Below are 25,121 nucleotides of genomic sequence, written 5' to 3'. Positions count from 1 at the left end.
GAGTGCCTACCAAACAAATGTGTCAGTAGTTGACAGAAGTCAGAAGTTATCTCCATTCCTTGCATGAAAGATGAAGAGAGAAAATGAATATTCTGAGTTTATTCCTTTATTTAATTATACCTAAAACCACTATATGTGTCCATGATAATTAAAAGAGAAAAGGGACAAAGCCTTCCCCAACAAGGGAGAAAAACAAATAGAAATTATTTCTATTCCTTCCATATGGTAGTACTTTGTTGAGTACTGATGGAATATATCAGTCAGACACATCACTTTAAATATATTTTTTTAAGTTTATTTTTGAGAGCGAGAGAGTGAGCACGAGCAAGCACGAGCAGGGGAGGGGCAGAGAGAGAGGGAGACACAGAATCTGAAGCATGCTCCAGGCTCTGGGCTGTCAGCACAGAGCCCAACGTGGGGCTCAAATTCATGAATGGTGAGATGGTGACCTGAGCCAAAGTCGGACGCTTAACTGACTGAGCCACGTAGGCGCCCCAATCAGACACATCATTTTAAAAATAGTTATTTTTGGCGTGTATTTTGCATTGATATAAAGACACTGTAATGAAGTTGTGCTACCTCACCTTTCCTCTCATTTGTAATACATTTACATAAATAAAGGTGAATCCTCCTGCAAGAGGATCTTTATCAGAGAGATATGCCCCAAAGCAGTTAGGGGACAGCAAGAAAACCATTTCCTCTTCCTAAGCCTGAGATTCCTCATCCAAAAACTTGGAGACCATCTCATTCACTCTTGTAAGTTTCTATGATTCGTGTACATACATCAATTTACACATATTGACATACAGTTAAGGCTATACTTCCTGGCCTCATGATGCTAGGCTTAGCCATGTTACGTGTATCTTCTAAAAGTCAGCTCTTTCTTTCTCTGTCGTAAAAGTAGCAATATCCAAAATGCAATCATTCCTTCCTTCAGCTTAGATCCTAGAGTAACGGTGATATGCAGCAGAGTCACAACCAATCAACAGCTGACATTAAAATAAATGAAATATACCTTTTTTGTTGTTACTAACCATAACCTAATAAAAGCTAGTTAAATACAAAAATTTGCTAATAATTGAATGTCAGTTCATAGCTTAAAACACAAAAACTCAAATTCAATTTAACTGAAAATTGATAATGGAAATGACATAATGGAAATAAATTAAAAGGGAACTTTTAGGAATAAACATATGTGATATGTGTAGTAAAAGAAATGGACTTAATAGAGAATTTTCCTCATCATTTCTGGCTTGAATCCTTACATGACTAATCCAAATAGGAATCAACATTTTTTAAAAACTGTTCTTCATCATTAAGATATTCCAAGATAATATTTCCACCATTATACAAAGGGCAATCCTCCTTAGCGATCCAGGTGTCCAAAGTATGATCCAAGGGTAAGACTTCTCCTGAAGTAACGTGACATAACCTTAATTTCTGTTAAGGGAAATAAATCATACTGTAATAAACAAACATGCTGGTAAAAGAGTATCCTAAAACTTTTACGAAAAAATTATGACCAGTTGTTACCTTAGCTGTTAATTTATTATTGTCATTTTTAAGACTGGTTAAAGAAGCCGCAAAGTCTATGGCTTTTCCGATGCTCCATCGGTGGCAAAAGAACATGGGTTTGCTCTTCTCTTTGCTCCCCTTAGGTAAGAAAACCTGAAGGTAAACTCTTTCTTTCTGTAAAAATAAAAAGTTAAAATATAGATTATGTATATGACACAGGCATCTCTTTTTGTCTCATGACCTCTCTTCCTGGCTTCTCCTGGTTAGAGGACTACCCTCTAATGATACAACTTTAATGGGAATACCAATCATAGTACCCATGAATCCACCTAAATGCATGTGCATAGGACTGAAGACCCTAGCTAGGGTGGTCTGTGCAAACAGAGGCATGTAATGTAAAACAGGCCAGTCAAAGCCTTTTCCTGAGATTTTTAAAAAAAATTTTAATGTTTATTTTTGAGAGACAGAGACAGAGCATGAGTAGGGAAGGGGCAGGCTCCAGGCTATGAGCTGTCAGCATAGAGCCCGATGTGGGGCTCAAACTCACAAACCGTGAGATCATGACCTGAGCTGAAGTCAGATGCTTAACCGACTGAGCCACCCAGGCACCCCTCCTGGGATTTTTTTATGTTCAAAAGCTAGAAGGAGGGAAGAGCAATCTGGTTGTTTGGTTTTTTTTGTTTGTTTGTTTGTTTTTTGGTTTTTTTTTTTTTTTTAAGTCTTATTGAATTAAACCTGAAGTTACCTATCTATCCCCCTCCAAACCCTCTTAGCTGTTCCTGAACTAATGTGGAAAAGTTTCCTCAAATGGGAAAGGACTCCAATACAGAGAGAAAAGTCAAGGAAACAGATGGACTCTTTCAAGAGGATGAGTCCTGGAATCCAGTCATCCCTTGAGATCAGATCAATGCATCACTCCCCATTATAGGATTAAAAAAAAAATTGTTTTCATTAAGTTATTGTTATCAAATTTCTGTCACTTGCAATTTAAAGTTTCCTGATACATAGTAACATTTCACCTGAAAGACCTTACTACATATTTAGTTGCAGCAGGGCTCTTGAGAACAAAAGGTCCAAACAATCAATCAATAAAATAAGTACCATAACAAAACAGAACGATTCAGAGATTTGGAGACGGTTCCTCTAGTATTTTATGCCCTATATGCTTCCTTACATTGTATTTTCTTGCTAAGTTAACAAATGCAGGAGGAAAAATAAAGAGGAGCAAAGGTGTTTGGCCCCTGATCTTCCCCGATTCCTAACAATTGCTTTAACAAAGTGTGGCTTTACAGACCAATTCCTGCTACAATAAATATTTTGTTACAATTGGATTATCTCTTAATTATAGGGAAAATATCACAATTATGGTAAGAAATAATAGATTCAACACGATTTCCATCTAAACACAAAGGAATTTAGATTTGTTGAAAACCAGTGAAATGTGTCATAACAGGTAACAAGTATTAAAAGAAAAAAAAATTATCAGAAATTCAAGCCTTGGGCCAATTCTATAACTTAATAGTTCCTGCTCCAAAGCAAGGTAACAAGAGCATAAATACAAAAGGTAAGAATGTAAAAGTTATAGCCTCACTGAAAGGAAGGAAGGTGGGCAGGAAGGCGCAAGCAAAATATGCTTGAGGATCAAAAACATAACAAATGCAAACAAGTGATAGGTAGGCTGAGCCACAGACTTTCAAGGTTCCAGAAGACAGAGTAGTAGCCAAGAGTTCAGCTTGTGGGTTAATGGGAGACCACAGTGCTGCAAGGAGGTGAAGTACTTGGCTCCGGCTCACTGCTTGGAAGGAGAGGCTAGTGTGGACTTGTGCTCCAGGAAAGAAAGTTGAAGAAGGTGCTGCTGAATGCTGACTACTGCTTACAGAAAATATTTAGAAAGGCAGAGAGGCACGGATAAAACCTCTTGACAGCAAACAAAGCCAGCATCTTCCAAGTCAGTAAATGGATCCACAATAATCTGAAAATCTCTGGAGGGCAAAAGCCCAAACTGCCAATCTGAAACTTGGATTGGAATGGAAGTCCTGAGTAAGGCCAGTGGAAGAAAATGCAAAATTGCTCCAAAGGAAGAGGTGAGTGACAACAGTGAGATACAGTTAAGAACCTCCTACTCAAGATGAACGTGCAGAATCTACAAATGGAAATTCAAAAGTTAACCTTACTATGGGCAGATGAACTAACTGAATTCAAAAAGACATAAAATTTTTATTTTTTTTATTTTTAAAAAGTTGATTTATTTGGTGGGGAGAGGGGCAGAGGAAGAGGGAGAGAGAGAAACCCAAACAGGCTATCAGCACAGAGCCCAAAGTGGGGCTTGATCTCACAACTATGAGATCAGGACCTGAGCCAAAATCAAGAGTTGGACGCTTAACCAACAGCCACCCAGGCACCCCTAAAAGTTTTTTAAATTATGAAATATCCATAAAAATGGAACAAGAAGGTATGAAACAAAAACAAATGAAATAAGACAAGCTATGAAGATCCGATGAGAAATATAAAAATTTTTAAGTACAGTTTCTGAAATAAACTCAAACAGGAGAAATTTTGATAATCTTAAGGCTTAATTGATCTGAAGATGGATTTGAGGAAGTCCTCTAGAATGCAGCACAAATAGATACAAAGATAGAAATTATACATCACAAAAATAGGTCTAACAAGATTTCAGAAGGAAGCAATATTCAGAGAAAATGACTGTAATTTTCCAAAAGTGAAGAAATAAGTGGAATTAAAGATGTACCTCCAGGCCCAAGCTGGGTAATTAAAATAAATCCAGATGTAGAAACATTGCACTGAAATTGGAAAATACCAAACTCTTAAAAGCTACTAGAGAAAGACTGATTACTCATAAAGCAATAAGACTGACAGATGTTTCCCCAATAATAGACAACAGGGAACAATGAATAGTATATTAAGAGAGTTGAGAGAGTCTAATGTACAATCCAGCTCAAGTGAGGGCAAAATAAGGGCGCTTTCTGACAAAAAAAAAAAAAAAAAGACTCAAAGAGTTCACCAATGAAGACTCTTAATCAAAGAACTACCAGTAGTTTAGCCAAAATAAAAGTGAGTCCTAAGGAAAGGAGAAATTCAAAAAAATATGTTGGCAAATTTAAATAGCTATAGTACTGACTTAAAAATCATGTGTGAACAAGGATGATGGGATAGGACATATTCAACTTGAGAAAGCATGTCAAACTCCTGTCTCATTCAAGAGGATACAATACCAAGTAACTTTAAATTCTGAGAGACAAATTGGTATTTAGTTATATATGTTAAAAATTAAAATTGTTAGCACATGTCTATTATCACATTATAAAACATTACAATGGAGAGTCTAGATAATACAGTACGAAACAGGGAACCAGCTAGTATAATTATTAAAAAAAATTAAAACTACCCTTATGTTAATGGGGTGTGATTGTTTACCTGGAAATTGAAGGCAAAGAAAAGCATTTGGTAATGTGACTGAACATCTTTTTTCTCTATATTAAAAGTACCTAGATACAGAGGTTGGGGAAACATTATGTTCACAACAAAACAAAACCCAGGAGATAATTAGGGATGAAAAGGAATAAGACTTAAATGAAAAACATAAAATGTTACAGAAGTCACTAAAACACGATTTAAATAAATGAAAAGGCATACAAGGTTATTAGACAGGAAGACAATGTTCTATAGCACAAACCCAAAGTGAATCCTTCAGGAATGATACTCAGTCAGGACTTGCTAATAGTCAGAACTTGTTGGGAGACTGAATTTTACTTTAACTTTACAGAAATCCCTAGATAATGTATTGAGGTTTTCCATCAGTTACTTATACCTAGTGAGCAGGGAGAGGCCAGAATCTCCACGATAAAGAGGAAGGTATCAAGAGGGTAAAAATCCTCTTGAGAATAGCCAAGGGGGCTTCTCATAAATGGCCAAATCTTTACCTCCTGTCGGCACAATTATTCACAGCTTACATCCTTGTGGGAACTGGGGGACACGGAAAGCCACATTTCTAAAGACCATACTGTATTCTCATGCTATTTATAATGATTTCTCTCAGTTTCTCCATTTCTCCTTTAAAGAGCCTATGATCTTTAACGTTACTTGCTGGAGTCTGTCACTTAAAACCTTGTCCCATTAGGATAACCATAAAAATCCTAGGAGGTTTTTTTTTTTTTAAAGTATAATTAATACACAAGGTTATATTAGTTTTGGTGTAAAGCAGTGATTTAACAAGTTTATACATTATGCTATGCTCACAAGGATAGCTACCATCTGTCCCTATACAATGCTATTACAATGTCATTGACTATATCCCTAATGCTATGTCTCTTATTCCCATGACTTCTTCATTCCGTAACTAAAAGCCTGTATGTCCCACTCCCCTTCACCCGATTTGCCCATCCCCCCATCTCAGAGAAAGTTTTAGTTTAAATAGAATAAGCATGAATAAATATGAAGAAAAAAACTGCTAAGAAAAAAATATAGGTGAACTTACATTATCATATATTAGAACATTCTATAGAGTTACTGCATCAAATCAATTTGGTACTGACCTGGGAGTAAAAAAAAAAAAAAAAAAAAAAATGAGTGGAATAGAATAGGAAATCCAAAAATAGATCCAGTAAAAATAAATCTTAAACTTATCATGAATTGGAATACCAACTATCATCTTCAAAAGGAAAAATGATTTAATAATTGGTGATGGCAAAACTAGCTAAAAAAATGGAAGAAAATAAGATTGGGTCCTCAGCTCCTATTACATGCTACAAACAAATTCCAGATGGATTAAAGACAAATGCAAAATGCCAAAAAATAAAAATCCTAAAGAAACCAAAGTGGGGGGTGCGGGGAAGCAGAAAAAGGCACACCTTAGAAAAAATTAAAACACATGTCAACAAGATACATAAGTGAAATCAATATATTTGATACATTTTGAAAACATATCTATAATCAATCTGATTTGGAAAAAGAGTATCTATTATATTCCAAGAGTTTCCATAAGAAGTTGTCCAAACAAAATAAAAAGACAGGAGTATGGGTTAACAGACAACCAAAAAGAAAAATGATCAAAGGGTGATTGAAAGAACAACTACACATGGCTAACAAACATAATAAAAGATGCTCAAACTGAACATGCGAATTAAAGCAATTAGAAGGTATCTTTTTATAGCCATTAGACTGGAACACATTAAAACATATAACAGCTACTAGAAACCATGGGAGGAGGGGAAGCGTACCTCATATCTGGCCACAAGAGGCAGTATATTAAACTGGGTAAGATGGCAGGTTTATCACCCGAGTGATCTTACATAACTTCAAATCATTCATGTGTGAAATGAGGATATATAATATACCAGGAGGTTGTATTAAGGGAGGTAAAAAAAAAATTTAAAGCCAAAAATCAATGGCTGGCATAATGTAATCAGTCAATAATGGCTATTATAACTATTGCCAGTAGAAATGTAAATTGTTGCAACTTCTTTATAAAGTAGCTTAGCAACATCGATGAAGATTTAAAATACACGTATCCTTTGACCCAACAAACACACTCCTGGGAATTTATCTCACAAAAAGAAGAAACCAGACCAAGACTACTTAGCACAGTAGACAAAACTGGAAACAAAGTGAATGTTCATCAATAGGAAAATGGCAAAGTAAGAATCTACAGACCTGTACATCCACACTATGGAATATTTATCTAGTTTTTAAAGAATGAGTTAGAGCTATACCAGCTCCCTTGAGAAAATTTCTGCTGGGCATTAATAAGGATATATACAGGTAATAATCTACCTAAAACCTGCTTTATTTTCACTTACAGCTCTAATCACTATTTGACATGGCAGTATGTATTTAACAGTTAACTCACCGCATTGGAATATAAATTCCATGTTGGCAAGGACTTCTATTTACTCTTGTATACCTAGGGCCTGATATATAGTAGGGGCTCAAAAAAAAAGTATTGACTAAATGAGATGATGCCATTTTTATAAAATAATGACCAAAAAACATTCTTTATGCGCTTGCATACATATACAAGTAAACATCCATTTATGTAAATTATACACAGGTATACACACATATATATGTATGCATCCATGTATATGTATAAATATATATGTGTATAAAGACACACATTAATGCAAGGGGAAAAGTTACAGCTATAGACATGTGTCATGCTCCATGATGAACTATTAAGTGCATCACGAATCTGTTTTCTGAGGCCAGCCTACTTGGTTTCAATTTGTAATTCACCACTTACTAGCTTTGCTTAACCATTTTGTGCCTGAGTTTTCTTACCTGTTAGGCAGAGATAACAGTTCCTATCTCATAAGCATGTTGTGAGGATTAAATGTGTTAGAAGAGGACCTAGAACAAAGTAAGTGCTATACAAGTTTTTACTATTATGCCTAAGGAATAAAATAATTGCAAAACAATTTGAGCAATATTATTGGATACTTTAGGGCAGCCCTTCTCAACCTTGTCACTATTGACATTTGGGAATGTCAGAAAACTTTTATTGTGGGCACTGTCCTATGTATAGTTAATCTCTGGCCTATGCCGGCTAGATTTCATAGCATCCCCATGCCCAGTTGTGATCAAAATCACCTTCAGTTGAAAACAACTGCTTTAGTGGGAGGGACATGGACACAGGAGCGTGTGTTTGGTTTTTCCCCTTACAGATCTGTTAAAAGTTACACTTGTAAAGGCATGTACTACATTTGCAATTTTAAAACCAACAAATGAAGTTTTCAAAAAAAAAAAAAAAAGGAAAATATTAAGAACAATCACTAACAAAAGAAGACTGTAATCAATGGTTTCTAAACCAGCAGAATAAAAGGGAATATAGAAAATGCAATCAACATGAAGGATGTGAGGAGAGAGAAATAAATCAAGGAAAAGGATGATAAGCAGAAAACTTAAGATGGAAGAAGTATGTTCAAGTGTATCAGTGATCACGATAAATACAAATGGATTCAACTCACCTATAAAAGAGATATTATCAACCTGGATTAAAAAAAGAAAGTCCAGCTATATGCTGCTTACAAAAGACACCCTAAAACAAAACACAGAAAAGTTGAATATAAAAGGGATTTTAAAAGGACGTAACAGTTAAGCATTCACTAAAAGAAAGCTAGTGAAACAGTATTATAATTCACAATAGGATTTAAGGTAAAATTCATAAAGATACAACGATGAAAAAAATTTCATGTACCTGATAATATTATTTAGAAAAAACATTAGAATTACAAGAAAGAAATCTGACAAAATCAGTTGTAGCAGGAGATTTTAACACCCTCAGTCTCAGAAACCAATAGATCAAGCAGACCAAAAATTAGTACGCACACACGTACACACAGACATGCATATCAATACATACAAACGGGAGGGGTGGCAGGAGAAAGACTGCAAATGACAAAGCAAAATGAGCAAAATGTAAGTAACTGGTACATTTGGATAAAGGATATGGAAAAAAATCCTTGTACTACTTTTGTAACTTCTGTGTTTAAAACTGTATCAAGTTACCAAATAAAAAACCCACACTCAAACAAGTAGGTTGAAAATAAATTCACTGTCAAGGTGAGAAGATGGAAAAAGATCAGAAAATCCAACATAAAAGGAAATATAAAAATCAGAATTTAGTGACATTGAGCAGCAAACCAGTAGAAAGGTCAATCAAACCAAGATATGCTTCTTACAACTAAAATATAAATTAAACACACACACACACACACACACACACACACACACACACACACACGCACACCTCTAACAAGACTGTTCAAGGAGAAAATAAAGTACAAATGAAACATATTAACAATGAAATGGAATGACTACTAAAGACACAATAGAGATCTTGGAACATAAGAGAAAAACTTCAACAATAAACTGGAAAATCTACATCAAGTAGTAAGTTTTAAGACCAATTAATATTTACCAAAATTTCAGAAGAAGTGACTATCCAAATAAACCAAGAATTATTTAACACATTGAAACCATATTCAAAATTCTCCCCTCAAAAATGGCAACAGATTCAAACGTTGTAACACCCTTTACCAACCCTTCAGGAACAAATAATCCCCATCCTCTACAAAGATTTCAAAGAATAGAAGAGAGAAAGCTACTCAACAAATTTTATGTGCATAGTCTCGCTACTAATAGCACAAACAATAATATATTAGCTAATCAATTTAGCAGTGCATTTTAAAAGAATTATATACCAGAGTCAGGTAGTTTGTTTTGGAAGATGTGGGTGATTTTACAGAAAAATAGATTAATGTAATTGAAAACATTCACAAGGAAAGAAAAGATACCTGATCATCCTACTAGAGGTAGAAAAAAACTTACAGTAAGAATTTATACATATTCATGATATAAAGTCCTAGCAAACTAGGAACAGAAAGAAGTACTGCTCACCTGATAAAGGCTTTTACTGAAAATTTACAGCAAATCTAGTATTTACTGATGAAACTTTAAAATCATTTGCATTAAAGTCAGAGAAATGATGAAGATGCCTACTATCACTCACATTATTCAAGATGTTCTGGAGATCTCAGCCAATACACTAAGACAATAATAATGAGAAAGAGAAAAGAAAATTTGGCAAACACACACACACACACACACACACACACACAACCACAAAACTGTCATTTGCAGAAGATAAGGCTACACAGAGAACATCCCAGAAAATCTAACTATGGGTACTCCTAGGAAGATTATTTGCTGGATAGAAGGACAACATACAACAGACAACGAGCAATAAACAGTCATGAAAATAAATTTTTTTTTTAAGTTATTTACAATGGGGGCGCCTGGGTGGCTCAGTCGGTTAAGCGTCTGACTTCAGGTCATGATCTCAAAGTTCGTGAGTTTGAGCCTGGCATCGGCTCTGTGCTGACAGCTCAGAGCCTGGAGCCTGCTTCAGATTCTGTGTTTCCCTCTCCCTCTGCCCCTCCTGCACTTGCATGCTGTCTCTCTCAAAAATAAACATTTAGAAAAAAAAATTTTTAAGTTATTTACAATGGCAGCAAAAACAATTAGACTAAGATATATAAATATATATATAATATATATATGCATTATAAAATGTTAAAGATCTAAAAAAAGACCTAAAGAAAAGTTGGAAAGATCAATCATAGACATAGATGGGAAGAATCAAAATTCTAAAGATGTCAACTGTCTCTAGTTTAAAATTTAGCATTAATTCCTATCAAAATTGCAATTTCAAAGAACTGGACAAAGTGGTCGTAGGTTTTTGGTTTTTTTTTTTTTACAAATGAATAAATTGCCAAGAATAGATGTGACTGAAAGAATAACATGGACAGACTTGTCCTTATTATAAAGCTATGATAATTAGGACAGTTTGATATTAACGCAAAGACAAACAGACCAAAGGAACTGAACTGAGATCCCTAAATTAGTCTTACATGTCTAGAACAATATGGTGTATGACAAAGGTATCATTATAAGGAGGAACTCATGATCTTATGTTATGACAACAGGAAATCCCTACTGGGGGAAAAAAATCTCTATTTACAACTAAATTCGAAATGGAACAAAGAGTTAATTTTTTTTTTAACTTCTGAAAGAAAATATAAGAAAATCTCATTTCCAAACATACAAATTAAGGAAAACAATGAATTTGAGTACATTAACATTCTGAAGTCTGAACTACTAAAGAGATTAAAAGCAAAGTGAAAACAAGCCACAGACTGAGAAGATATGTGACATCCATTTACTCAAGAAAGCATCAGAATTCAGAATATATGAACAATCCTATAATTTTTAGCAGTACCAAAAAAAAAAAAAACCCAACAGAAAAATTGTGCAAAGGATATGAATAATTTACACAGGTAAAATGGCCAATAAGTCCATGCAAAGTAGCTGAACCTTATTAGTCACAAAGGAAATTCAACTTTAAACTTCAGTAAATTTAGAAACAAGAAACACCAACTCTCAGACACTGTAGGAATGAGATAAATCAGTACAACAACTGACAACAGTCTAATAAAGCTGAAGATAAGCAAACTCCATGACCCAGCTTGTCTATTTCTAGGTATATTCCCTAAAGTAGCATTTTTCAATCTGATGGTCTCAATCCTTTAGGGGTTATAAAATCAACAGTCTTTAAAATAAAACAGAATATGGGGCGCCTGGGTGGCGCAGTCGGTTAAGCGACCGACTTCAGCCAGGTCACGATCTCGCGGTCCGTGAGTTCGAGCCCCGCGTCGGGCTCTGGGCTGATGGCTCAGAGCCTGGAGGCTGTTTCCGATTCTGTGTCTCCCTCTCTCTCTGCCCTTCCCCCGTTCATGCTCTCTCTCTGTCCCCCAAAAAAATAAATACACGTTGAAAAAAAAAATTTTTTTTTTAAATAAAATAAAACAGAATAAAAAACATCAGAGTATATAACACATAAGGCTAGTATGTAACGTATAAGGCTACGTATTACTGATAATGTGTTAAGCTATGTATATAGGTATGTAGTATGTACGTACACAAGTACCTAATGGAATGTTCTATAAAATATAATGGATATTATGGAGTTTTAAAGGGACCACCCTAGAAAAACATTCCCACATATACACAAGGATGTTCACTGTTGTAACAGTTTATAATAGCAAAATATCTGAAAAACATCCGAATCTTCATTAGGAAAATGGATAATTTGTGGCATATTCATACTATGGAATAATGTATACCTACTAAAATGAATGAACTAAATGTATCAGCATGGGCAAATGTTAAAAATATGATGCCAAGTGAAAAAAAGAGTTGATCTGGTTCACTGTGACTTCTCAAAGTGAAAAAGTCAAAATTATTATCTACGCAGATATATACCACATACCAGTAACAATACATTTCAAGTTCAGATTAGTTGCTACTTGATGGGTGGGAGGAGTCCAAAGGGGGCTATATTTGAAACATTTTTGTTTTTCAAAATCTGAGACCAACCTGTGGTAATGACTTATCTCCATCAGCATGCATCTTTAATTTCATCAGCGCTACCTTTGCAGCCGTTTCACTGTTTTTTGCACCTTTCCTTCGTTTACTTGCTGTCCCTCCTGTCTTAGAATCTAAGAAATAAGTATAAGCATATAAGCACATAGAATTTTTACATTAAAAATTTCCAGAGTTCTATTATTTGTTATAGTTTTGAAATATACACAAATAACACATAATAGTTACACAGAACCACATTTTTTTTTTGTTGGTATCATACATGACTATTATAAAAATATCATCAAGGTTGATCTAAGCAATCTCTACATGAAAAAACTCACTGTTATGTGCTTTCCTTTCCAATTTAAGCCTATTTAATCCAAAACAAATCACTAACATTCCTACAGAAAACTTTTTTTTTTAATATTTATTTATTTTTGAGAGAGAGACAGAGCATGAGTTGGGGAGGGGCAGAGAGAGAGGGAGACACAGAATCTGAAGCAGGCTCCAGGCTCCGAGCTGTCAGCACAGAGCCCAATGCAGGGATTGAACTCAGGAACTGTGAGATCGTGACCTGAACTGAAGTCGGACACTTAACCGACTGAGCCACCCAGGTACCCCTGCAGACAACTTTTAAGATTTGGTCATAGATTTTAATAAAGGTACTATCCTTAATACAGAATGAAAATTCTGAACATGTTGGCAGAGAGACTGGTTTAAGCAACAGATACATTCTTCCCAACACCTCAGATTATCAGCAGCATTCACAGAACAGCTGATGAGACTTAATGATTAGTCTTTAGAGAAAGCAAACCACTGCACTGGCCTTATGAATACCATTTCCAGCCATGATACTTGACCAGCTGATCTAAGTGGCCCAGTAAAAGAGAATATCGGGTAAGCACTTCCATAGAATTTCCAATCTTTCATTGGTCAGCATTCTAAGAAATATGGGCACATAAATGCCATCAAAATCTATACCAGGTTGCAACCATTGGGGCCATTAAAAACACCTTCCAGGGGTGCCTGGGTGGCTCCATTGGTTAAACATCCAACTTTGGCTCAGGTCATGATCTCACAATTCATGAGTTCAAGCCCCATGTTGGACTCTGTGCTGACAGCTCAGAGCCTGGAGCCTGCTTCAGATTCTGGCTGTCTGTCTGTCGGTCTCTCTCTCTGCCTCTCCCCTGCTCACTCACTTTCTCTCAAAAATTAACATTAAAAAAAAAAAAAAAACCACCTTCCTTAAGTGGCAAGCTGACATAAGAAGCAGGACGCCATAACTAACAGATATACAGCAGTAAGGAAACAACCAAACTTTCTAGATACTTGCCAATAATGTCTTTAACAAGTTTCTGAGTGGCAGCCATATGAGGCTTAGGAATTTCCAGTTTTTCACATTCATGATCCGACTGATGACGGTGCCTATGAGCAACAGAAGAGTGACACTAGTTCACGTATTTGCAAGACTTAAACAGATACATAGAATTTGAATGGTCTGAGTGATCACCTCAGGCAAAAATTCTTCTCACAGTAAGGACATTTAACTGGCACAAGCTCTCTTTCAGCACAGTCCCTGAATGAGCATGGGTAAGACGTGGGCTTATCCGACTTCAGTCTCTCATTGATTATGGTCACCTGAAAATGGAAAAAGGAGGAAATGGCATTATAGAGTTCATATATAACACAAATCAACATCTATTTTGGAAGGCAACATATGTAACATTTTTGCTTAAACTTGTTAGAGCAACTTAAATTCTCTCACCTAACAGATTATAATAAATGTTTGTGTGATAAATGATTACTGTGCTGACTGTTCTACATTTTCATAACTTTCTTACTATGGTGTATTTATCTTCTAAGTCAAGTTAAAATGACTATTCAGTTACTCTTCATAATTTTAGAGTTCTACTCTGTACCAGTCCTAAACAAAGATGCCCCCATAATAATATGCTTAGGTGACCATTTCATCAACCCTCAAAGAGCAAGTCATAACTACTTTCTATGCTGACTTTAGTTTAATACGTGTATATATATGAAAGAACACTTAAAATTATGTTTATGATACAGAAGATTAAAGACAGTTTCTGTAATGATACATTCTCTATTCTGCATGTATTATTGTATTACCATCAAATATTACATCAGAAGAAGAGATGTTACAAGATTAAAAAATATATATATCCAGGTCAGGATAGTTTGAGTTTTAAATAATCATGTTTATAGAGTTGAATGAACTTTTGCAGGCTCCGTGATGTCAACCCAGAGCCTCATGTAGAGCTGGATCTCATCAACCCTCTGATCAGGAGGTGAGCCAAAATCAAGAGTCAGACAGACGCTCAATCACCTGAGCCACCCGGGTGCCCCAAGATAATTTCTTAAAATCTACAACCAAAGGGCATTCCTCTATATAAATGGTAGTTATACCTTGTTGGAATTAATTTTAATATTCATTTTGAGAGGAAGAGAGAGCACACAAGCACGAGAGGGGAGAAGGAGGGAAGGGGGGGAGAGGGAGGGAAGAGGAAGGGGGGAGGGGGAGGGGGAGGGGGGAGGGGGAGAGGACCAGCAGCAGCAGCAGCAGCAGCAGCAGCAGCAGCAGCAGGGGACATGCAGAGGGAGAGGAAGAGAGAAAACCCCAAGCAGGCTCCTCCATGCTGTTAGGAGGAGATCATGAGATCATGACCTGAGCTGAAATCCAGTCAGACACTTAACTGACTGAGCCACCTAGGTGCCCCTTGGGGTTAACTTCTTAACTACTTTTCCAAATTTGTTCTAATGGTCCACTGGTAAAACGATTTTCAATTCATTATTTAATTAATGAGATCTAATTGACATTGCACAAGAGACGTTCATAGAAGTCAAATATTGTAAGAAAAAGGAAAGTACAAGGATTTATAAGCTGCATAAGAAACATTAATATGTTTACTATATGACTATTTCTCTCCAACTAATCCTGCATAATACCAATATGCTAATTTTTATTTTCATCACATAAATCACCTCAACCTCAAAAGGACCAGATTTGAACTGGAGTTCATTTAACTCGGATTTTCTATAATTGAGAGAACAGATATAAAAATCCTCAGTAAAGTGCTTGGTAATTGCTGGTCAGGAATAAATACTAACTGAAAAGTGTGGGTCAAATGCTTCTTTCTAAATGGAGTGAGCTCAGTTTAACTTTTTGCCTTTCTCAGACCAAAGGAGGTGGAGCCACTTATTATGAGTTGGAGAAAATTACATTTGGCATGCTGGGCTCAGCTTTCTCTTCGAGGTCTAACCTGGTGAAGCACTGTGTGATTGGTGGGAAAATCTGCCTAATTCTGAATCTCCTTTGCACCCTAGTAGGCTCTACACTAAGCTTCATTCAGTTTATCCTTTATGAGTAATAAAGAGGATACTTTGGCTTCTATTTAACAGCCCTTAATGTCTCAATTTGGTCAGAATTGGTGTGGGGATTTTTATCGGACTACAAGTTTGTTCTTGGTGATCTAAGGCCAATCGAGTCAGAACAATCTGCAACCACACAATCCTAACACCAGGATCCAGGGAAAATGAACAAAACAGTGAAGGTGAACTGGAAGGAGTATATGATGAGGCTGTTAATTCCACTGTATATTTATAAATATAGAGCCTAAAGCTGTAAGCGGGCTAAGTAAACATAACTGAAATATACGAGAATCCTAACGATTTGTCATTACTAAGGAGACCAATTTTTCTTTAAAACAAACTATGAAAAATAAGAAAATGAAGTAAGAGCCTCTTTACATCATCAGTTTAGTATGCCAAATTTTAATCTGTGGTACACTGACTGGTTTTAAACTGAATCAAATTCAAAATCAAAGTACATAAAAGGAAACATGTTTTATTAGGAGAACTATTAACATACCTCACGACAGCTGTGTGACTCCCTGCTTCTGTGTTCAAGGCTTAAATAATTTAAAAAAGAGTGTTTATTTAAATACAATCAAATATAACTACAGTTAATTGGAGACATTTTAGTGGTTAGTATCCTTAAGATTAGTTACACTACATTAAAACTCTGCATATAATAAACAGAAATGGCAAAAGGTAGAGCATCTAGAGTCTCAAAACCCAACTGTTGAATGTATACAAATACGATTCACCATTCTGATACCTTTGAGTGCTCCAAGGTGTGTGCAAATAAAAGGAGTTAAAAGATTCTTTGTATTTCTCAAAGACCATCAGAAATAAAATGTCAAAGAAGTGCTCTTGTTCTAAAGGACTTAAAAATATGCATTATTTTTATTTAATCCTAATAAATCTTTGAGTGATCTTCTGAAAATTCTTTCAGTGTTCTATTTAATCAATTAAATGCCTAAAACATGAAAGTTTAATTACAAAGAAAACACATTTCCAAAAATCTTTGGTTAGGTTCCAGGTTTTACTTTGCATGTGATACGTGTACGAAGAACATATGATAGCCAACTTAAGAGATGTATAGGTTGGGCTCTTCATTTGATTAACTAAGATGAAGAGTAGTAACAATACCTGGATTTTTTTTCCTACCGTATTCTTTGAATTGTGGATATGTTCTCCCCTTACGATTAAGACACAAATACAACTTTTAAACACACAAAAAAAATCACACACATAAATCCATTTCTGAAAGTTTGAAGTTTAGCCACATATATCCACAAGTAATCAGAGCCTATGCCTAATCTTTTTTCTAATTATGAATATAAAATATCAATGGCTAAAGTAAGAACTATTTGAAATCATTCTGCTTTTCAGAAATAAATGTCTTATTACAAACACTAAAATTATTCCCAAATGCTGCATAAAGATTTAACTTACCAAAATACTCCTGAACAACCATCACAAACAAATGGGAGAAAATCTAAAATTGAGGGAAAATGTTATAATGTTATATGCACTGGTCAGTATCCAATTTTGATTTAGTTTCCTTAAAAAGATTTTTAGAAGTACTGAACTACATCTATTGGAGAACTTTCCTTTTTGACCGATATCCTAGTGTAACAAGTAGCTACACAAAAGCTATCAAAACCTCAAGCACGGAGAGTAAACTGGATTATCAGAAGATAAATGTTACTTGTCGTGTGCTAAATCAGAAAAAAAGTTCTGGGTTGTTATGGTTGACCAGATTTACTATGTGTTATTTCTGAGTACCATATACTGCAGAAGTCCTGCATTTGAAGTGAAAATCCTGGGTTTCGATTATGATTCCACACTTTATTAATCTAGCAACACTACAAACTGTTTAACAGTGGAGCTTTGTGGGAGGGGGTGGAAAGAAGAAGGCAGAGTAGGAGGATTCTGAGCTCATCTCCTCCCATCAACAAACCAAGATAACAGCTACATCTGAAAACCACCTGAAGACAGCTAGAACAGACCTTCCACTTAATCCTACCGAGAGAGGCCATACTAGAAGTGTAGGAGGGGTGCAGACAGGTAGGAACCAAACCTGTGTAAGACTTCCCATCAATGGAAAACACAGACACCACAAAACACAGAAAAGCTAGAGGATCAGAGCCCATACTGTGCACCCCAGTCACTGAGAACAGGAAGTCCCAGAACATCTGGCTTTGAAAACCAGGGAGGCTAAACTTGGCAAATTTCTAAAATCAGCGGGGCTTAACTCCAGGTACTTCAAAAATCTCCAAGAGCTGGAGGCAATAGTAAACTGAGTCCTGACCCTTAAAGAGCCAACATGATAAGTAACTGCTGGAGACTAGCACAGAAGCAGCAGTTTGAAAAACACCTGGGGTATTCATGAAAGCAGTTCATTTACTCATCTCAGAGTGTGCACTAGAGAGACAGGGATCTCCAGGAGACCTCTCCAAGAACAAAAGTGCTAGGAGGCACCATTTCTCGTCTCCTCTCCCAGGCCAGATAGCTGTACGCTTGGAGAAACGAGCACTAACTACCGACCACCTTGCCAGCACCCTGTGTCTGCCCATGTATTCACCTGCGTTTCCACCGCATCCAACCCGCTCACCTCAGCAGACTCCCTCCAGAGTGGCTCCTCTCCTGTCACACTACAAGCAGTCCCAGCAGGGACCAGTGTCACTCCAAAGCGACTCCTGCCCTGGGGAGAGATGGAGATAATCCCACACACCAGCCTGCCCAAAGTTCCAGCAACTTTTCGCAGGTCACGCAGCAGGGAAAGCCCTGCCGTTCAGTGGGGCCACAGAGGCTGATGGCAGACACCTAGTCTGATTGCTGGCCCACTCACCTACAGGCCCACCAGGGTCTCTCAACAATATAGGAGCCACACTCCGCCCAGTAGCAGGCAAAGTAGGTCACTGCAGCCAACAGGGATGAAGGCAAAGGAGTCTCAGGCACAACAGTGTGCACACAGCCCATCCAGAAGACATCCCTGGAACAGATGGTTCTAGCAACCAGAGGGTACTGTGCTGCAAGGCACCACAGGACCTCTTCTACAGAAGTACACTAACTTTCACCACCAACACATAGCAGATCTCCCAAATACAAACACGGAGAGTTACACAGTATGCAGAGGCAGGAATAGGTCCCAAATGAAAGAACAGGGCAAAGTCCCAGAAAAGAGCTAAAAGAAACTGAGATAAGCACTATGCCCGAAAAAGCAAGTATTAGTCACAAAGATACTCAATGGACTTGAGAAAAGAATGGATGAAATCAGTGAGAACTTCAACACATAGACAGAAAATGTAAAACAGAACCAGTCAGAGATGAAGAATTCAATAACTGAAATAAACACACTAGAGAGAACAAGAGATTAGGAAAGGCAGAGGAACAGATCAGCAATCTAGAAGACAGGATAATGAAAAGCAACCAAGCTGGAGAACAAAAAGAAAAAACAATAAATGAGAATAGGATAAGGGAACTCAGCAACATCATCAAGCGTACTAATAAGCACATGATAGGGAGCCCAGAAGAAGAGAGAGAAGGGGGCAGAAAAATTACTTGAAGAAATAATAACAAACATACCCAAATCTGAGGAAGGAAACAGCCATCCATATCTAAGAAGTGAAGACAACCTATAACAAGATGTACTCAAGAAGGTTCACACCAATTATAATTAACATGGCAAAAAGACAATTTTAAAAGCAGCAAGAAAAAACAAAACAAAACAAAACAGGCATATATATAAGGAAAACTCCATAAGGCTACCAGCAAAAACTTTTTAGGCCAGAAGGTAGTGGCATGATATATTCAAAGTACTAAAAGGAAAAAACCTGCAAACAAAAATACTCTACCCATCAAGGTTATCACTCGGTATAGAAGGAGAGATAGTTTCCCATATAAGCGGAAGTCAAAGGAGTTCATCACCACTAAACCAGCCCTACACAAGACGTTGAAGGGAATTCTGAGTGGAAAGAAAACACCTTAAGTAGAAGAAACTTACGAAAGGAAAATATTCCACAGGTAAAAGCAAACATATAATAAAGGCAGTAGATAAATCACTTATAAAACCATAATGGAAATTAAAAGGCAGTAATTAAGGATATCTACAAAAATGAGTCCTAAAGTTAGGTAAAACATGATATATACATAAAACATGAGTGGGGGGTGGAGAGTAAAAATTTAGTGCTTTTTAAAATGTTCAAGTTTAAGTAACCATCACATTAATATAAACTGCTGTATGCATAAGATGTTATATATGAACCTCACAGTAACCATAAATCAAAAACCTGTAAAACATACACAAATAATAAAGAGAAAGAAGTCCAAGCATAACACTAAAGAAAGCCATCAAACCACAAGAGAAGAGAGAAAGGAACATGAGCACTACAAAAACAACCATGAAACAAGTAACAAAATGGCAATAACTACATACTTGTCAATAATTACTTTAAATGTAAATGGACTAAATGCTCCAATCAAAAGACATAGGGCAACTGAATGGATTAAAAAACAAGACCCATCTATATGCTACCTATAAGGGACTCACTTCAGACCTAAAGACACACAAACAGACTGCAAGTAAAGGGCTGAAAAAACCTAACATGCAAATGGAAGCCAAAAAAAGGCCAAGGCAACAAACACTGTAACAAGAGACAAAGCCTACTACATGCAAATGGAAGCCAAAAAAAGGCCAAGGTAACAAACACTGTAACAAGAGACAAAGCCTACTACATGAAGACAAAAAGTAACAATCCAACATGAAGATATAACAATTATAAATATCTATGTACCCAACATAGATGAACTCAAATACATAAAGCAATTACTAACAGACATAAAGGGAGAAACTGACAGCAATATAAAAATAGTGGGGCACTTTAACAATCCACTTGCATCAATGGATAAATCATCCAAACAGAAAATCAATATGGAAACAGTGATTTTGAATGAAACATTAGACCAAATGGACCTAACAGACATATACAGGACATTCCATCCAAAAACAGAATACATTCTCTAAGACAGATCACATATTAGGCCACAAAACTAGTCTCAATAAATTTAGGAAGACTGTCCAACTATGATGGTATGAAACGAGAAATCCATTACAAGAAAAAGTCAGGAAAGACCATAAATACTTGGAGGCTAAACAACATGCTATCAAATAATGAATCAACAGAGGAAATCAAAGATACATGAAGATAAATGAAAATGAAAACACAATGGTCTAAAATCTTACATGGTCAAATAACCTACAAAATAGGAGGCAAGAATGGAAAAAGAGTCTCTTCAATAAATGGTGTCTGGAAAACTGAACATGTAAAAGAATGAAACTGAACAAATTTCTTACACCATACACAAAAATAAACTCAAAATGGATTAAAGACTTACATGTGAGACCTGAAAACATAAAACTCCTAGAAAACTTAGGTAAGGGTAACAAAAACAAACTTGGGACTACAGCTAATAAAAAGCTTTTGTGCACCGAAGGAAAACATTAACAAAAAGGTAATCTACTGAATGGGAGAAGATATTTGCAAATGATCTGACAAGGGGTGAATATCCTAAATATAAAAAAATAAAAAACTTATACAACTCAAAAACCAAAAAAAAAAAAAAAAAAAAACACAACTCCATTAAAAAAAATGAGCAGAGGACCTGAATATACCTTTTTCCAAAGAAGATACAGAAATGGCCAATAGAACTGTGAAAAGATGTTTAAATCACTAATCCTCAAGAAAATGCAAATCAAAACCACAATGAAATATCTCCTTACACCTATCAGAACGGCTAAAATCAAAAACACAAGAAATAATAAGTGTCTGTAAAGATGTGGAGAAAAGAGACCCTCATACACTGTTGGTAAGAATGTAAATTGGTTCAGTCACTGTGAAAAACAGTATGGAGGTTCCTCAAAAAGTTAAAAATAGAAATACCATATGATCCAATAATCTCACTACTCATTATTGACCCAAAGAAAATAAAAACAGTAATTCAAAAAGTTCTATGCATCCCTGTGTTTACTGCAGCAGTATTTACAATAGCCAAGATACGGAAGCAGCCCAAGTGTCCATCAATAGAGGAATGGATAAAGAGGTGGCATGTATACATACTATGGAATATTACTCAGCCGTAAAGAATGAGATCTTGCCATTTGTGACAACATAAATGAACCAGAAGAGTATCATAAATGAAATACTATATGATTTCACTTGTACGTGGAACCTAAAAAACAAAACAGAGAAACCAAAAACCTGACAACTACATAAAACAAACTGCTGGTTGCCAGAGGACAGGTGGGTGAGGAGATGGGCGAAAAAGATAAAGGGGATTTAGAGGTACAAACTTCCAGGTATAAAGTAATTAAGTCACAGAAAGGAAAGCTATAGCATAGTGAATATAATCAATATTATAACAACATTGTATGGTGACAATGGTGACTACATTTATCATGGTAAGCACTGAGTAATACATATGGAATTGCTGAATCTATATATTACACACCTGAAACTAATAACATTGTATGTTACCTATGTCAATTAAAAAGTTATAGGGAAATAAAATGAACCATCTGTATTACTCAGTAAAATATTTTTAAAAAAATAGGGCTTTGGATATATATTTGATATAGAATATAGTACTCTGTGTGTGTGTGTGTGTGTGTGTATGCACACAAAACCAAAGCTCTATTATCAGGTAGTATAGACATAAATAGATATAGGTACAGGCATATCATGTCTTCTGTATGTACATGTTTATATGTGTGTACATATTTCTATACTGTATGTCACACGTACTTCACCGGTTAATTGCAAAAACCAAATGAGATAGATGCAAAAGATAAGAATAGGAAGTAACTAATTAGTAATAACTGCAACGATTAACTTGTTTTGAATACACTGAACTCAGAAAAATCCTGTGGTGACCATGGGGAAATGTGTTCAAAGATACCTCAGAAATCCAATAGATAAATTGATACTGCCATATTTAGTCCTGAATTGTTTTTCCTTTCTGTTAAGGAACAACTAAGTTAGGAAATGAATTTTTGAAAAGCACACAAAAGTATCCACTCTCACTAGATACAATCACTCTCCAAATTATTGACTGTTTAAACTATTTTGACCTCGTATTACAGTACACAGCCAAGTGAAGCTGCAAATGTCCAATCACACCACTTTTACAAAGTGAAGACAAAAGGCACCACACTTTACAGAAAGACTACAATTGCCCTGCAAAAGATCTCATCCTACAGGATACCTTATCCAAAACAGAAAGTGGTCCTATTATAATCCACAGGGATCCCTGGATAATTCAGTGTGTGGAACAAGAGACTGAACAAAGCTCTTCTTCTTATACCTCAGAAGTAGCCTAAGTGAATTGACACCATTGTTCTGAAGTATGACACTGTGAGCATGTTTCAGGCCAAGGAAGTATGTATTTATTTGTCAACAAGAAACTGAACCATAAAATACTGTTCAACTTTTGTGCCTCTTTTAAATTGGAGAAATTGTACATGCTTGCACTTTTGGTGATGAACTAAAAATTAAATGCAAACCAAGAGGACCCGGAGGGAAGAGTTAAGATGAAGGTAATTTCCTGACGCCATCCTTCTATCCAACCAAAAGCTAAACAAAATTTAGGATACTCACATAATACCCTCTAAAAACCCCTCTCCACTAGTCCAAAAGAGCTACACCCTGGTCTCATTTCATATATATTTATACTTTAAGAGCTATCTGAAGTTGGTAGATACCATGGATTTGGTAATCAGGTATACAAGACATAAACATAACTTACAGTCAAAACCCACTTGGCTAAGGTTCTCTGTGAAAGATGTGCAAGGAAATAGGTTTCCTGAACGGCTGGCCATGACAGCTAGTGGTAAAAGATACACATAGAGTGCTGTAGGTAACAAGAACCTACCAGGGATTGTGCCCTTTTGCCCACTGACCACAACAGGTATCACGAATCAGTTGTAACATTCCCGTGAAATCTGGGCTAAATGTCAAGAGTACTCCATTCACCAGGTACCTACTACCAATAACCGAGGCTGCAATGAGAGATGAAACCTGTTTGCCACCCAGGCAAACAGTGGCCAACAGTCATAGCACACATTTGGGAGTGAAACTTGGGTACCAAAGACTGAGCATTCTATATGGCTCTAACGCTTTGGGAACTTGCCTGCTCCAGATGCAGGCCATCCTAAGGCCTGTGCCATACTACCACTGACTATTACATTGGACTGTGTGTATATCACATCGTCTCTCAGTTCAGCATAGAGAGAACATCACCTTATTAATGCTCCAAACTGCAGATTATTCTGAAAGCTTTTCTATGGAAAAGATCGTGTTTTATACCCTCCTATGCAGTTCCAGCACCAAAACTGATGCTCAATAAATGTTGAGTCAGTGATATCCAAAGAATGACATAACTGAGTGAGCATGGTGATCATCCTAGTAGAAACCCGAGGAAAAGAATCTGATCAAAGCTAAGGGCGTTCTCACTAGAAGCTGCGAAGACCAGGTTTAAAACGGATCTCGCTCAACTCCTTCATCTGACAGATGAGGAACAGATAAATAGTTTGGGAAAGAGAGGTGTCTTGCCCAAGGCCGCAGTGGCAGGACCAGAGGGGAACACAGGTCTCCACACTCCCAGACCTAAGTGTCAGAAAGGACTGGGAGCGACGCAACTTCTTGGCAAAGCGCACTCGAAACCCAAAATGAACACTGCAAGCCATGTTTCCAGAAATTGCATAGTTCCCTTCCAAAGAGACCGCCAGACTGCCAAAGGCTCAGGGGCAACAAAAATACCAACACGTCTCACTGCCGACCCAGGAGGGACGTACCCGCCCTGCCTCCTCAGACTCGACCCCGCCCCACGACCTCCCCTCACCCGCCGCCATTGCCCGTGGAGGCTCAGCAGGGTACACATCTACTACTCCTAGAGTTAAGGACAGCTAGATCACCTCGCTGCCGGCAATGCTCCACCTGGCAGTGCTGTCCTATGTCCAATTCCGCCATAGCACAGCGCCACAAGAGGCGGGGCTACGACTCACGCGCAGCGCCTGCTGGGAGGGGGGCGGACCTCGGGGCGGAGCCTGCAGGTGGGTTGGTGCATTCACCGGAAGCAGTCACCCTGTTGTGAGCGCCTGGAGTGACCAGTGTGCATGCACTCCAGGCGCCTAGGGAGGCGGCGCAAAGAAAGAGGAGTTGGTCTGTTTGTCTTTTTCCTGGGTAGACGTCTTCGAGCCCAGTCCTTATGGATATGCCCAATTGCTTTTCTAAAATATTGCA

At 36.9% G+C, this 25,121-nt stretch overlaps 1 protein-coding gene across 2 annotated transcripts; it reads right to left on the bottom strand.

Moving 5' to 3' along the window:
• Window positions 1-86: 86 nt before the first annotated feature.
• Window positions 87-24,903, bottom strand: ZFAND1 (zinc finger AN1-type containing 1). Of its 2 annotated transcripts, XM_045454745.1 has the most exons (9): window positions 24,794-24,903; window positions 17,275-17,317; window positions 16,346-16,385; window positions 13,967-14,094; window positions 13,790-13,881; window positions 12,469-12,590; window positions 1,534-1,689; window positions 1,266-1,440; window positions 537-945 (listed from the first exon to the last, which is right to left on the bottom strand). In XM_045454745.1, exons 1-8 carry the CDS (start codon window positions 24,846-24,848, stop codon window positions 1,270-1,272), a joined length of 807 nt encoding a protein of 268 aa, XP_045310701.1. In that variant the 5' UTR covers window positions 24,849-24,903; the 3' UTR covers window positions 537-945; window positions 1,266-1,269. The 2 variants fall into 2 exon arrangements, with proteins under 2 accessions (XP_045310700.1, XP_045310701.1); XM_045454744.1 differs by having other exon boundaries at window positions 87-1,440.
• Between the last annotated feature and the right edge of the window lie 218 nt (window positions 24,904-25,121).

The sequence above is a fragment of the Leopardus geoffroyi genome, chromosome C3, assembly GCF_018350155.1.
Source record: "Leopardus geoffroyi isolate Oge1 chromosome C3, O.geoffroyi_Oge1_pat1.0, whole genome shotgun sequence".
In the NCBI taxonomy this organism is placed as follows: Eukaryota; Metazoa; Chordata; class Mammalia; order Carnivora; family Felidae; genus Leopardus; species Leopardus geoffroyi.
The sequence above is the reverse complement of the archived record's forward strand: the minus strand, read 5'-3'. Positions and strand labels throughout refer to the sequence as shown.

Excerpts from the sequence above, each read along its gene's own strand:
- ZFAND1 (XM_045454744.1), bottom strand. The coding sequence starts at position 24,848 with ATGGCGGAATTGGACATAGGACAGCACTGCCAGGTGGAGCATTGCCGG. Across the intron at positions 12,591-13,789 it reads ACTTGTTAAAGACATTATTG|ATTCTAAGACAGGAGGGACA; the intron begins GCAAGTATCTAG and ends CTTATTTCTTAG. Across the intron at positions 1,690-12,468 it reads GAGATAAGTCATTACCACAG|AAAGAAAGAGTTTACCTTCA; the intron begins GTTGGTCTCAGA and ends TTATTTTTACAG.